This window comes from Podarcis melisellensis (genome assembly GCF_964234715.1).
Source record: "Podarcis melisellensis genome assembly, chromosome: 14".
Classification (NCBI taxonomy): domain Eukaryota; kingdom Metazoa; phylum Chordata; class Lepidosauria; order Squamata; family Lacertidae; genus Podarcis; species Podarcis melisellensis.
In genome coordinates this window covers 28,521,315-28,537,010 of record NC_138546.1, presented here as the reverse complement: position 1 = coordinate 28,537,010, position 15,696 = coordinate 28,521,315, and the positions used below count along the sequence as shown (strand labels likewise).

Genomic DNA, 15,696 nt, shown 5'->3' with positions numbered 1-15,696 from the left:
ACAATAGCAATCCCCCCTTCTCTGTTTAGGGTTTGATTTATTCAGCCCTAGAGTCCTGTAATACCACATTCTTGTGCGTTCATTCATAGAGATTACCGGTAATTACCACTCCTGGTTCCATTTGTGTATATAAAAGCTATATATGTAACTTTGTAATGTAAATGTGTTCATTTATTCATTCATTCCATGTTCTTGGACATTCTGGTCACTCTCTCCAGTTCAGTTTCACAATTCACAGTTTTAAACTGCACTTTCAAATTGTTATTTCTCCCTCTTTTTTCCCTTTACTAAGCTTTTTCGAAAATGCAAATTAAAGATAAAGAAAAACAAAACAGATGCAAGGGGTACTGACATAACGGGTAAGATAGCTCAGTCTTTATACATGCTGATCATCTTAACGCTTCCTCCCTCCCGCACAAGCAGATGTAGCTCAGAACTGGAAGACCCTTTGGAATGTAAACAATATTGACCTGTGGTACCAAAAAGTTTGGCAATGTGCCTTTTTAGAGAAATGAACACACACAAAATGTAACAAGGGGACAAATGGTAAATTAAGAAAATATGGAAAGCATTTATTGATCACACAGATGTACAGAATAATACCTGCCCTCCACTCCTTGATGTACAACAGACCATGGAACTTTTGAGTTACTTTCTCTTTTCATCTCAAACCCCTTGTAAAGAAAATCTGAAGGAGCACTTTTAAATTATAATTACACCCACTGTATGAATAGAAATGGTCAATTTGGTACCTTGCACCACATGTAACATTAATACCTCCCCCCTTTGCAGCTACTTTGGGTCCAGTTGATGAATTTTGCTGGGCTTAGAAACCCAATTTCCAAAAAACTAATGGCAATCTTGTGTAACCCTATGCATCCTCTTCCGGCGCATCTGCAAACATGGTTGTAACGTTCCCATCCTTCCAATGGATCGTCACCTGCCCTTCATTTTCTACTTTTGGAAGGAAGTTCTCTGGGGGGGAACCAGAGTTGTTATCTTCCTTCAAAGGCACAAAAGCTTGCTTCATTTCCGTCTCATCAGGCTGGCCAGCTACATACCCTTCTTGGTGCATGAGGGCCATCTTCTGGGCTCTAGCAGGATGGGAGGAGAAGAAATAAATAAAATAAATTCATCAGGCTCAGATTAATTTTGAGGCAGGAAGAGAATGAAAACTATATTTCTCAAGGTTTCCTGGGAATAGAAAATGGCTCAAACCCATTTAAGTCTGTAGCAGAGACACATCCACAGTATTCAGGCTACATGGCTGGTGCTTCTGCACAGCTCCAACTTGCAGCCCCTCTGCACTATCACACCACATTGAAAAGTTATGGCTTTTCCCAAAGAATCCTGAGAAACATATGAAAAAGTTCAGAAACATGCCAATTTTGAAGGCTAGCTGAATTTCCTTTCAAGTATTGTTTTCAGGAAGTGTAAATGAGGTAAGTTTGTATTGAAAGGTACCGTATTTTTTGCTCTATAAGAATCACTTTTTCCCTCCTAAAAAGTAAGGGGAAATATGTGTGCGTCTTATGGAGCGAATGCAGGCTGCGCAGCTATCCCAGAAGCCAGAACAGCAAGAGGGATCGCTGCTTTTGCTGTGCAGCGATCCCTCTTGTTGTTCTGGCTTCTGAGATTCAGAATATTTTTTTTCTTGTTTCCCTCCTCCAAAAACTAGGTGCGTCTTATGGTCTGGTGCATCTTATAGAGCGAAAAATACGGTAAGCTGAACCAAATTTCTTCCTCATCTCCAGCTCCAACTCTGCAAGCCGACGTGCCCAGCTGAGGAGAGAATTACATAAGAACCCTCCATTCTGGCATTATCCTTACCTGTTTGCTGCAATACTTTTCCACAAGAGGACTATGCCTACAAGCAGAACCAGCACTGAAAGGCCGAGAATGCAGTAATTCCATGTCGTTGCTGCAAGAGAAAACAGGGAGCTATGATAATATGGGTCAATAGCTCCTGGAAGTTGCTGTCCGGCTGTCTCTCTCACAGCCTGTCCCACCCTTTCTGCCTTTCCAACATGGGCTCCATCTGCATTATACATTTAAACCACCTTTGTACCACGTTAAACAGTCACGGCTTCCACCAAGGAATTCTGGGAACTGTGTTTTCTTAAGGGTGTTGAGAGTTGCTAGGAGACCTGTTCCCCTCAAGAGTTACCATTCCCAGAGTTCCCTGGGAAGAGAGATTGACTGTTAATTCACTCTCTAAGCTTCACCCTGGGCTCTCAGTCTCCACACTCTGAGTCTTAGAAAGACTCTCTACACATTGTATTGAAAACTTGTACAGCTCAACTGTTGCATGCACAGGCTGTGCACTCGTTGAAGGTTATATGTGAAAAGCTCTGTAAGTGTACAGCTCAGCTATTACACAGAATGTGTAATGTGGGAACTGCCCTAGGGCCTGCAACACTCATCAGTGACAATTCTGCAACAAGCCTATTGTGGTGATTACACAGGGTCCCAGGACGTTTGACAGTCTATTGATCCCTGTGCCACCACTGTGATTGCTTCCCCGCTGTCACCAACCCATTTCTCTCCGGTACACATGGAGTCCAGACAGCTGTTAACATTAAACCAAATAAACAAGTTTATTTTATAAGCATTAACAAGTTTATGGTTTCAGATAATTTTTCTTGTCAGTTTCTTAATCTTAGTTTCTTTACTGGCCTATACCTTCCTAATAACTTTTGACTGATTATCCCAACTGTCTATCTGACTCCTCTTAACAGATTCTCTCACTCTCTCACATCAAACTATCCCAACCCACAGACTTATCCTCCCTCTCTCTTCTCTAACACCCACTGACTCCTTAACAACACTAACTCTAACTCCTCCCCTTGGGTTCCCACTTGCCAATCACTTGACACTCATTTAACCCCTTCCTTATGACCTAGCATGATGTCACCTAGGAGGGCAAATTCCACAGCTATCTTTGTGAGAACTCACATTCTTCTCTCCGAAAAAACCACAGCAGCTCCTGCAGCATCGCTGAAGGCATCTCTTCTGTTTCAGGCTTACCGCTCATCTCTGGGAGATCTTGAGCGTGTGGGCTAGACATGGCCAGGGCAGAGTGTCCACTCAGGTCTGTGTTCACTGCTGGATGAGAGAACAGCACAAAATGAGTTTCCAGCGATAGCTTTAACCCTGGGCTGTAATGACTATCAAACACTGTCCCTTGGTTCTGTATTTAACCTTTAAAACAACACTGCAACTCAGCCACCTCCCAACCCAGTGTCCTCCACATTATTTGGACTGCGACTCCTGTTACCTCTGACCATTGGCCCTGCTGGCTGGGGCTGATGGGAGCTGGAATCCAAAGCCTCTGGAAAGCAACAGGTTATGGGAATGTAACCAGAACCAGCCCATCATGACATGGAGCTGTGCCCAACGTTCTCTGTCCGCTAGCGCCAGGGCTTTCGTGCTAGTGAACAGATGACAGATGAGTTTTAATGTCACGCAGCAGAGGACTCCAACACAGCAGCTGTGCCAATGGAAACTTGCTGCACAACAGATTGTGTGTTCTACTGTGCAACAAGGTGAACAGCAACCTACTGGTGCAACGTCTTGTGCAACAATGTTACACTGGTGCAAAACAGTACAGTGATACCTCGGGTTAAGTACTTAATTCGTTCCGGAGGTCCGTTCTTAACCTGAAACTGTTCTTAACCTGAAGACCACTTTAGCTAATGGAGCCTCCTGCTGCTGTCGCACCGCCGGAGCACGATTTCTGTTCTCATCCTGAAGCAAAGTTCTTAACCCAAGGTACTATTTCTGGGTTAGTGGAGTCTGTAACCTGAAGCGTATGTAACCTGAAGCATATGTAACCCGAGGTACCACTGGACATCAACGGAGCAACTACAGTAAGCCCAGAACTTACACGAATTTAACTTGTGCTCATTCAGCTTTACATGTGTGGCACAACATTTAAAAAACAGAAAGGGAGTGGAGTTCCAGGGGGGAAATGAATTGGACAATCCCACCCGCCACTGAACCAGATGTGTTTTGACTATACACAATTTTAGCTTCGGGTGCAATCTCTGGAACGTAACCCCTGCGTAAGTTGCGGGTTTACTGTATACCACTAAGTGACATAAATTTGGTGCTACATTGGACACACAACCCGTGACTGTGTTTTAAATCTGGTTAATGCATTGGGCAGTTCATAATTTCCCAGGTTGTGAGTGCCTGCGCGTCTATAGAGCTCTCTGACAATTGTTTCATTCACTGGCCTGGACTGTTTGTTTCAAGTTGGGAGAGGCTCTTCAGATCCTGAAATGGAAGTGCCTTTCCCAGCTGTCTCACTTGACATTCTTTAATCCCAGTACAAGATATTGGACCAGGCTGAGATGCAACAGAGACAGATCATGCTAGTATTTGTACTCTATTGCATTGTACACATATAGTGAATAGTGTTAAAGACAGGAGGAGGCAGTTGGCAGTTGGCAGTTGGTTGATTATTCCGTTAGTTGATTTTTTGACTGAGAATGTTGAGTGGGGTGACTTCAAGCAGATACTGTCTGGAGGAGTTTCTGAGAACAGGCAAGGTTTGGATTAATAATTTATGCACAGCTGTGGAGTTTTGAAAGCAAAATGACTAAACCCTCTCTTGGACTCAAGGAAGAGAAACATTGCATACACACACTCTCACACAAACACACATGAATATGAGTAAAGATTTATCTTCAAGTGCTGTGTAAGGCATCTATTTTATCACAAATAGATAACAGATCATTTTCTCTAAGACCAGGGCCGGATTTACGTATAAGCTAAACAAGCTATAGCTTAGGTCCCCACTCTCTTGGCTCCCCCCCCCAAAAAAAAATCACTTTTAATATACTTCTTAATTGTATTTCAGTTCAACAATTACTTTGATAAAAGACATTTTTTGTTATGTGCAAATGGCTTTAGATACTTATTAGGTCCATAAATTACCATATAGCATATATTCAACACAAAAACAGTGACAATTTGTTGTTGACAAAGGACAACTAGACATATAAAGGACCCCATTACCTTCAGTAGCTTAAGGCCTCATCAAACCTAAATCCAGCCCTGTCTAAGACTAAGCTATTGTCCATCCCCTAACCATGCAGGCCAAACAGAGAAGAGCCAAATAAAGGCAATTTTAGACTAAAGATTCTCCCATGTCTACACTTAAGGGAACTAGAACAGTCAACGCCCACCTGGACCTCTCCAGATATTTTGGACCCAGTGTGCAGCAGCTGTGAAAAATGCAGATTCCATGTGAGGGTTCATTAGGAAAGGAATTCAAAATTAAAACTGCTGGTATCATAATGCCTTTACACAGATCAATGTTGCGACCACATTTTGAATGCTGTGTATAGTTCTGGTTGCCTCATCTCAAAAGGATACAGTGCCTTGGGTTACAGGTGCTTCAGGTTACAGGCGCTTCAGGTTACAGACTCCGCTAACCCAGAAATAGTACCTCGGATTAAGAACTTTGCTTCAGGATAAGAACAGAAATCACGCTGTGGCGGCACAGCAGCAGCAGGAGGCCCCATTAGCTAAAGTGGTACCTCAGGTTAAGAAGAGTTTCAGGTTAAGAATGGACCTCCGGAATGAATTAAGTTCTTAACCAGAGGTACCACTGTATTGTAGTGTTGGAAAAGGTTCAGAAGAAGAAGAGTTTGGATTTGATATCCTGCTTTATTACTACCCTAAGGAGTCAATCCTGCCAACCTAGCGGTTCAAAAGCGAGTCAAAGTGCAAGTAGATAAATAGGTACTGCTCCGGCGGGAAGGTAAACGGTGTTTCCATGCGTTGCTCTGGTTTGCCAGATGACCCGGAAGATGTCATTCTGGCCACATGACCCGGAAGTTGTACGCCGGCTCCCTCGGCCACTAAAACGACATGAGCACCGCAACCCCAGAGTCGGCCATGACTGGACCTAATGGTCAGGGGTCCCTTTACCTTTAAGGAGTCTCAAAGCAGCTAACATTCTCCTTTCCCTTCCTCCCCCACAACAAACACTCTTGTGAGGTGAGTGTGGAGATATCTATCGATCTTGCCTTATCGATAGAGCCGCGACGTCAGACAGCTTTACGATCCGCATCAATCACCTACAGCGGTCCGGCAGGCTTCCTCTCTGGCTGCGCAATAACTCCTGCTGTCTCTCCTTTCAGTCACGGCTTTTTTTAGCAGAGTTGAACACAGCGTGTAAAGCAGTCTTGCTTCTTGTAAGCACACATAGACAGCTCCGTCTATTTACAGCTCTTTATTAAAACATTACAGCAAACAAAGTCCAGGGCTTCTTTCAGCCATGTCCAAAGGCACGTCTTTCTCTCACAGATACACAGAGAGAAGAAGTGAAAGTACAGGGAAAAACTCCTCCTCCTTGGCTTCTAAAAGCTTCTGTCTCCGCCCAGCTTCTGTAAGCTGACGTAAGCAGGTGACACACACCAGGGGAATTTAACCAGAAAAATTCTGAACCATCACACCCCCCCTTGTGTCCCTGCGTGATACCTGTGCAACATCTTCAGTAACACCTTGTGAGATCGATCCCTTCCCCAATGCCTTGTGCCCTCCCTTGGCAAACCTGTTTGGCATTTGTGGAACCACCTCACAACTCTCAGAATCGCACTGTGCGAAACTTACCCACGCACCTGTGGCCTGATACCTCTCTGGTGGGATACCTTTCGTTGTGCGACTGGACCTCCTAGGCACAAACTCAGGTGTTTCCTCTGACTCACTTTGATCAGCAGGTGTATCCTCTGCATCATGGAACTCACCCTCTGACTTAAAGCGTCTTCGAATCCTCTCCATTACACTCACAGGAGAACTAGGCGCACTCTTGGGCAGTCTCTTAACAGCTTGTGGAGATGCCCTATCCTGCTCCTGACCCTGGTCAGTGACCTGGTCGTCATCAGCAGCCTCAGCCTCTTCTTCCTCTGCCTCATCAGAACTGTCTTCTGGGTCAGAGAGACAATCTGAGAGAACATCACGCCTGACAGGAGTCTTTGACTTTACCTCCTCCTCTAAGAACTCAGCGTGTTTACTGATCAGCACCTTGCTCTGATCACCTGATGGGTAAGCAAAACGCCATGCACGGGCATCTGGCTCATACCCACAGAAGATCATTTTCTGGACTTTGGCTCCATCTGGCCCTTGCAAAGCCTTAGGCAAAGCGACAAGCGCAGGAGTCCCAAAAGTCCGCAGAAAGTGAACCTGGGGTTTGCGGCCATTTAACAAAGAGAACGGTGTGTCACCTACCAGTGAGTTGTAGACACGATTCCAGGTAAATGACACAGCCCTAGTAGCCTCCAGCCAAAACTCAGGAGGCAACCTGGCTTCTTTCAGCATCACCTGTGCAGCCTTAACCAGAGCCTCACTCCTCAGCTCTGCCACCCCCCCTTGCTGGGGTGAATTAACTGTGTGGCGTATCCCTCTCTTCTGCAAGAACTTCTGCAACGCAGAACCAGTGTACTCAGCATTTCTGTCACTGATGATCGCTTGAACCCTGGTGGAGAACCTCTGTTCCACCCCCTCAATCCAGCTCTTGATCAGCTGTGCTGCATCCTCCCTGGATTTGAGACCGTGAGCCCAGGAACTCTGCGAGAAATTATCCAAAAAAGTTAGGAGAAACCTGGCCCCCCCTAGACTTGGTTCCTTGACAGGACCGGCCAAATCTATGTGTACCAACTCAAAAGGTTTAGTGGCCACACGTTCCACCTTTGGGTAACTGCACCCTCTCACCTTTGCCTGCTTGCAAGTGTCACAATCAATGGCACTTCCACAATTTTGAATCCTACACCCCGTGGCAACCTCGGGCAGAGTCTGCAAGTCCTCTACCGACCCATGAATTGTTCTCTGATGCCATACGCATGCACATGTAACATTATGAGCGGGAATTGTAGCACGCTGGTTGGGAACTGTAGCACGCAACGCTTGTGCTTTCTCAACCTTCCCCTCACCCCCAAGAGACGTTTTAAGAATGAAAAGATCATTCTGTCCCTTCCGCACTTTGGCCAGTAACCTCCCCTCTCTGGAGATTGTGCAGACATCATTTTCAAAACAAACTTTGAACCCCTTACTTAACAAATAAGGCACAGATAACAAACAGTGATGAATCTCTGGAACAATACAAAAATCCACCGTCTCCTGTAAAACAGAAAGAAAGGCATTAGTACATTTGAGAACTCTAGTTTTCTGTCCATTCGCGAACTTAATAGTTTGTCCCTTCGGAACTGCTGTGCAATTCCACCTCTCGACTGCAGGGGTCTCTGGAACCATGTTGCGGTTAGCTGCAGAGTCAATTACAAGGCTGAGCTGGAAATTTTCCACTCCGCCGTCTTCAAACACTGCCATACTCGCAGAAACCTGATAAGACTCTTCCTGTTGTTTACCACGACCACCTGGCTCAGCTCCACGCCTGCCTGTCTTCCCAGGCCTGTTGCCATGGAAACCTCCCTGATTCCCATGGGAAAAATCTTTGCAAACATCCTGCATCGGCTCTCTGCTCCGGTGGGGGCAACTGCCACGCCGACGTTGAACTCCAGTGGAAAAACACTGCCCGGGGCTCCTCCCAGCTGGCCTGGCCTTCCTCCTCCTGGAACGGTGCCTTCCACCAGCTTGGCCCCCCCTGAAGCTCCTCTCTGCTTCAGCACAAAGGGAAAGTTGTTTAAACTTGCCTTTGGAACTCTTCGCCCCCCCGATCTGCTCACTAGCGCTCCTAGAGGCTAAGACATCGGGAACAGGGCCTGCCAGTCCAGCCTCTCCAGGACTCAGTCCATCACACAGACGTGTAGAAGCATTGCAACAGCTCCCCAACACTGTCTCAGCCCCTATTGGGCTTTCTGGGCATCCTTCAGCCTCTCCAGGGCTTCCTCCAGGACTCTGGCCTTTCGCTGACGCCTCACACAAGCCCTTCAGCAAATTCCAGGCAGCCCACGCTGTCGTTACGCCCTCCAAATGAGGTCTCAGCGATGCATCAACGCATGCTCTGAGCATCTCTAGCTCTTGCAGCAGCCTCTGGCTATTTTCAGCCAACACAGCCCCACAGCTTGCTTCACCTGCTCCAGCTGCTGGCCGGCCAAGGGGTGGTGATTTTGGCTCCCATTGGTTTGCTTCCCAGAGCCCTTCGACCAGGAACCATCCCCTTATTTGTCTGGACCACGTTGCCCAACTCTTTAGAGTGAGCTTTTCCAGCGGTATATCCTGGCTTTCAGCCATCTTCTCCCGTTCTCCCAAGGTGCCCCAAGCTGTACTTACTCCGTACCAGCTGACTCCGGCCTTCCTTTGTGTGGAGAAACGTCTTAAGCTGCGTCTCAGCTTCCAGCTGTTAGCTGCTTTTTAGCTTCTTCTCTCTGTGTATCAGAAGCTCTCACTGTCTCTCGGAAGCAGGCAATTAATCATCTGCTCTCCGGCACCCAGTCAGCTCCCGTTCCGCTCCTCAGCCGCAGACCGCTGACTTCAAAGCATTCCTGAGGCTCACACCGACTGCTTTACGAGCGTTTTCTGACACTCCATAACCTGTGGAGATATCTATCGATCTTGCCTTATCGATAGAGCCGCGACGTCAGACAGCTTTACGATCCGCATCAATCACCTACAGCGGTCCGGCAGGCTTCCTCTCTGGCTGCGCAATAACTCCTGCTGTCTCTCCTTTCAGTCACGGCTTTTTTTAGCAGAGTTGAACACAGCGTGTAAAGCAGTCTTGCTTCTTGTAAGCACACATAGACAGCTCCGTCTATTTACAGCTCTTTATTAAAACATTACAGCAAACAAAGTCCAGGGCTTCTTTCAGCCATGTCCAAAGGCACGTCTTTCTCTCACAGATACACAGAGAGAAGAAGTGAAAGTACAGGGAAAAACTCCTCCTCCTTGGCTTCTAAAAGCTTCTGTCTCCGCCCAGCTTCTGTAAGCTGACGTAAGCAGGTGACACACACCAGGGGAATTTAACCAGATAAATTCTGAACCATCACAGTGAGTGAGGCTGAGAGACTTCAGAGAAGCGTGACTAGTCCAAGGTCACCCAGCAGCTGCATGATGGAGGAGCAACCAAACTGATCAAGGGGATGCAGCTACTCCTTTATAATGAAAGATTGCAGCATTTGGGGCTTTTTAGTTTAGAAAAGGCAAGTGAGAGGCGACATGGTAGAAGTTTACAAAATCCTGCATGGCAGGGAGAAAATGAATAGAGAAAAGCTTTTTGTCCCTCAAACTCACGGACATCCAATGAGGCTGAATATCGGATGATTCAGACAGAGAAAAGAAAGGACTTCTTCATGCAGTGCACAGTTAGACTGTGGAACTCACTTCCACAGGGGGCAGTGATGGCCCCCAATTTGGATGGCTTTCAAAGAGGATTGAACAAATTCACAGAGCATAAGGCTATCAATGGCTGGTAGCCACAATGGCTACTCTTGGCCTCCACGGTAGGAGGCAGCAATGCTTCTGAATACCAGCTGTTGGAAACCACTTTGGAGGAGAGAACCATAGCTGTCAACTTTTCCCTTTTCTTGTGAGGAATCCAATCAGAATAAGGGAATTTCCTTTTAAAAAAGGGAAACGTTGACAGCTATGGAGTCCTGCTTATGGGTTTCTCACAGGTATCTGGTTGACTGCCATGAGCACAGTATGATGGACCTTTGGCCGAATCTAGCAAGCTCTTCTTATGTTCCTATACGTACTCCCTTTGTCATTATTACTTTTTCATTAAGAGCAAGTATAAACCAGAAGTTACCAAGGAGGTGTTAAATGCCATTACAGTATACAACTTTTGCAGAGCAGTGAGCTTACTTTGGGATATTTAAAACAAGGCAGTCAAAACCAACAACTTCTGATTGCTAGAAAGGCACACACACACAGAGGATCTCACTGGGTCCCTGTGACAGCCACTCCCACTTTGTCCAGCCAGGTAATGGGGCACAACCTGCTATCTGATCTCTGCCATCCCTGCTATCTGCTCTCTTCTCTTTGATGCTTCTTCAGATGCTAGGGATGTAGGGCACATGCTGAATCTGAGCCGCAGCTCAGACTCCAATCCTAATTAAACTATAATATAGGTCTGAAACTACATTTTAAGCCTGCCTCGAGACTGCTACTGTGAAACTGAGTGAGTAAACCTTTCTTTACTTATAAGGAGACTGATTTGCATGTTTATTGTTTTAAAGGGGAAATACCAGGAAACCCAGTCTGCAGTAAAGCATCTTGGATTACTTAAATAAAAAAGCGAAACCTAGCTTATAAACAGCTTCCTTATTTTTGCTGGCAAAGGGGTGTACTCTGCTGAACTCACAAACGTGAGTAAGGAAGGATGATACCTAAGAAATATATCCTCTCCTAGTTACCATACTTACCATACACCACAAAACAGAGGATTGCCCAGAAAGTGTTCATGATGGCACAGGAACTCTTCCAAGTCTTCTTTAAAGGATCTTCAAATAGAACCTAGATGGGGGAGGGGAACCAAAATGCTTATATGCATACAGATTATTGATATTCTGAAAATGGACAGCATCACAAGAGACAGGGTCTAACTGCAGCGAAGCCCATGAGATTTGAAGAGGAAAACATGTTTCCATTCCATTCCACTACACACAGGTACACACTGTAGCCAGGGGGGAGGGGCCGATCTACATCAGGGGGCCATAGGGCACCATGGGGGTCTTTTGGGTGGCATGGGGGTCTGTAGTGTTCAACAACTTGGGTCTACCCAAGATGATGGCGGAGGCTGCTACACTAAGGTTAGCAGACGTCCCTGTTTCCTGGGGACAGTCCCCGGATTTACAAATCAGTTCCCTGACAAAATCCATCTGTTTAGTAGGAAGTTGAAAAGTGTCTCCGGATTCATTGAAAAAAATCTGGTAACCTTATGCTACAGCTCTGGGTGCACAATCAAATTTTCACAAAGCACTCCAGCCACTAAGTTTTTAAATCTGCATTCCTCCCATCCACAGCAACATTTCTGACACAGGTTCATTTTAAAGATGTTCAGTAGAAGAATATCATGCTAGATCAGGCCAATGGCCCATTCAGTTCAGCATCTTGTTCTCACAGTGGCCAACCAGATGCCTGTGGGAAACCAGCAAGCAGGACCTGAGCACGAGAGCCCTCTCCCATTATGTGGTTTCCAGCAACTGGTATTCAGAAGCATCACTGCCTCTCAAGCTGAGCCACAAACATAGAAAGCCTCAGTTGGCTGCTAACCCACTAGCTCTGAGTCATCACTATCAAGGAGTTTCTACCCAGGGCAAAGAACACACATCCTTGCGGTTAGTGACCTCCTTTATCACTTTCCCTCTTGCTACATCCCCCCGGATTTAATCTCACAGCAGGTCAAAGTTCACATTTCATGACCAAAAGAGGTTATTCCAGTTATAGAGACAGTAAAGAGTGTTATAAGCTGTGCATGGCTCTATATGTCTGTGTAGTGACAACCACAGCATACATTCCACTTTAACATTCAGGGCTTACCCCGCCCCCCACAAGAATCCTGGGAACTGTAGTTTAGTCCTCACAGAGCCACTGTTCTCAGCACCCTTAAGGAACTGCAGCTACCAGTGAGAGAGAGCCAGTGTGGTGTAGTGGTTAAGAGCGGTAGTCTCGTAATCTGGAGAACCGGGTTCGAGTCTCCGCTCCTCCACATGCAGCTGCTGGGTAACCTTGGGCTAGTCACACTTCTTTGAAGTCTCTCAGCCCCACTCACCTCACAGAGTGTTTGTTGTGGGGGAGGAAGGGAAAGGAGAATGTTAGCTGCTTTGAGACTCCTTAAAGGGAGTGAAAGGCGGGATATCAAATCCAAACTCTTCTTCTTCTACCAGTCCCAGGATTCATTGGGGGAAACAATGTACTTAAAATATATGGTGTGGGTTTGCAGAATGCCTTTCTCAATCAGGGAGACTTAAGTGCAAAAGAAGAGGAGCACACCAAAAAGTTAGATAGGAAAGGGAGCTGTCCTCAGCCTGAGGGCCACATTCCCTTCTGGCCAGACTTTTGGGGTCCACATGCCTATGGTGAGTGGGGGCAGAAGCAAAGGTGGGTAGGGCAACAAATGTAAATTTTACATTTTGTGGGGCTAGTTTTTATATTCACTCACCACACCCCTCTCTGTCCTCTATTCAGGCAAGCAAGAGGGATTCTCCAGTACAAAGACACAGTCCAATTGGGCAAAGACACTCAAGGAGGATGCAAAGCTGGGCCAAAGAGGGATGTGCCCTCCAGATGTTGGTGGACTACAACTCCCATCAACCCCAGCCAGCACAACCAGTGGTCAGGGATGATGGGAGTTGGAGTCCACCAACATCTGGAGGGCACTACCTTGCCCCCCCATCCCCGTTATAAAGCTTAAGAACATTTCAAGGAACTCTGGACAGAAATGTCTCTAAGCTTTGGCAAAATGTGTTACCTTCCCACTGAGGAGTCAGAGTGATCTCTTTGACATCTGGGAACTTGGGGCCCAAACTGCAAATCTGAGCTCTAGTTGTCATCATCACCATCTGTTCATTTGTATGCCACTTGCCAGAAAATTATTCCCCTAAGTGGCTCACAACATATCAAATGAATAACAATTCAAAAGTATATTAAGCAATTAGAAATAATAATAATAATAATAATAATAATAATAATAATAATAATAATTTATTTGTACCCTGCCCATCTGGCTGGGGTACTCTGGGTGGCTTCCACAAAAACCAAAAATACACTAAGATGTCATACATTAAAAACTTCCCTGAACATACCCATAACATACAGAAGTAATAGTGTTCTCCTCTTAGAAACCAACTACCTTCTTCCCCTCCCTAACACACCTTCTTGGTTTCATCCTATTCCCCTTTGCAAACATTTAAGAATTATCTTACCAGAAAGTATGCCCTTTGTGCTCAGGAATCAATGGGAAGATAGTGTTATGTTGAATCAGCTTTCTGAAGATGCTGCCCCTCTAGGCTGTTCAGTGTCTGGGGTCGGTTGTGAGAATCTCAGCACTGACTCTTTGGTTGCAAAGGCTGTTGTTACTCACACACACTCATTCATTCTCCTGTGCTATAGCCAAGGACTGCTGGAGCTAAGCACAGAAGAGAGGAATTTCTAAAGTCCCTGAGCTGTCCACACCCACAGCTCCAAACCAAAGGTGAATAAACTCATCCCCAAGCCAAAAGCTGGGGCTTCATCATTTATTGACTTGTTACCCTGCTCACTTAAAAGAGTCCACAGTGGATTTTTTTCCCCTCTGGGAAAAAGTAATTACTTTTCTGCCATCATGAAATGAAACCATGGCACAAATTTGGAGGAAAGCAGACTCTCACTCTGGATAATAGTGGCACTTATCTATACAGCACAAAGTCCTTCAGCTAGCGGTAATGAACAATGCATACCTTTTAGTCAATGGACTAAATCAGGGGTCAGCAAACTTTTTCAGCAGGGGGCGGGTCCACTGTCCCTCAGACCTTGTGGGGGGGCGGACTATATTTTGGAAAAAAATAATGAACAAATTCCTATGTCCCACAAATAACCCAGAGATGCATTTTAAATAAAAGGGCACATTCTACTCATGTAAAAACACACTGATTCCCGGACCGTCCGCGGGCCAGATTTAGAAGGCGATTGGGCCGGATCCGGCCCCAGGCCTTAGTTTGCCTACCCGTGGACTAAATGGACACTGGAGTCAATGGACGCCGGCCTGGCCAGGGCAGCTTTCCTTGATGAGACATGTGACCCTCACCTATCCTGAGCCTATTCCAGCTGAGGAATCACACACCTCCTTCCCGAGCTAACAAGCCCCACCTGGGCTGTGGGTCCTTGCCTGCCTTCCCTTAGAACTGACAGCTGTAAGTTCTGGAATCCTGAGGTAGTAAGTCCCATTTTGCCACTTGAGGCAAAACAGGAAATGCTACCCTGCTGTGCCCCACCACCACCACCACCAGTGGGACACTCACCACCATGGCACCACCTGCCGGTGGCACTGCAGCTGTACCACCAAGCCACCTCTGCCACTTGTGGAGAAGCGGTGCTGGCATTGGCACCGATTCCCTAAAGGAGCTTGCAAGATCTCACTCAAATCTGATGAGATCCTTTGCTCTCCTTTTGCTCTTGCAAGACTTTGATGAGATCTTGCAAGATCTTGCAAGAAATCAGTAGGTAATCAGCACCTATACTGGGACTGCTTCTCTAGCAGAGGTGGGCTGGCTTTGCATACTGGTATCTGTTTACCTGTAAGCACACACCTTTACTTTTTTTAAATAGGTAAAGGTACCCCTGCCCGTACAGGCCAGTCATGTCCGACTCTAGGGTTGTGTGCCCATCTCACTTAAGAGGCCGGGGGCCAGCGCTGTCCGGAGACACTTCCGGGTCATGTGGCTAGCGTGACGAAGCTGCTCTGGCGAGCCTTTTTTTTTTTAATATAACTTTCTCAATCTACCAGATTTGCACAAAACAGCAGCTGTGTGTGTGTGTTGCTCCAAGCCAAGAAAGCTGAGATACTTGGGTATTTGTTTGCATGTGCACATACACCTTTTCTGATCTACCATGCTTGCACAAAAGAGCAGTCCCAAAATAAAAATAAGTGATGCCTCACTCCAAACTAGGTAAGGATTTGGAGTTGTTCACATGAAAGGCTGCTTGTCGCTTCATTTCTTCCCCCTTTCTTCCCCATCCCCTGTACCCATGGACGTAGCCAGGGGGAGGAGACAGGGGGGCAACTTTGATTTCCTAAAGAAAGCTCCTTTTGCC

At 46.3% G+C, this 15,696-nt stretch overlaps 1 protein-coding gene across 1 annotated transcript; it reads right to left on the bottom strand.

The window, feature by feature from the left end:
* Nucleotides 1–547: 547 nt before the first annotated feature.
* Nucleotides 548–14,038, bottom strand: SLC51B (SLC51 subunit beta). The gene is made up of 5 exons (XM_081888826.1): nt 13,830–14,038; nt 11,328–11,418; nt 2,956–3,105; nt 1,831–1,921; nt 548–1,094 (listed from the first exon to the last, which is right to left on the bottom strand). The coding sequence occupies exons 2-5, from the start codon at nt 11,365–11,367 to the stop codon at nt 872–874; spliced, it is 504 nt and encodes a 167-aa protein (XP_081744952.1). The 5' UTR covers nt 11,368–11,418; nt 13,830–14,038; the 3' UTR covers nt 548–871.
* Between the last annotated feature and the right edge of the window lie 1,658 nt (nt 14,039–15,696).

Coding starts and splice junctions, on each gene's coding strand:
- SLC51B (XM_081888826.1), bottom strand. CDS start 11,367: ATGAACACTTTCTGGGCAATCCTCTGTTTTGTGGTGTATG. Junction 3,106..11,327: donor CCTCTGTTTTGTGGTGTATG/GTAAGTATGGTA, acceptor TCTCTCATCCAG/CAGTGAACACAGACCTGAGT. Junction 1,095..1,830: donor AAAAGTATTGCAGCAAACAG/GTAAGGATAATG, acceptor CCATCCTGCTAG/AGCCCAGAAGATGGCCCTCA.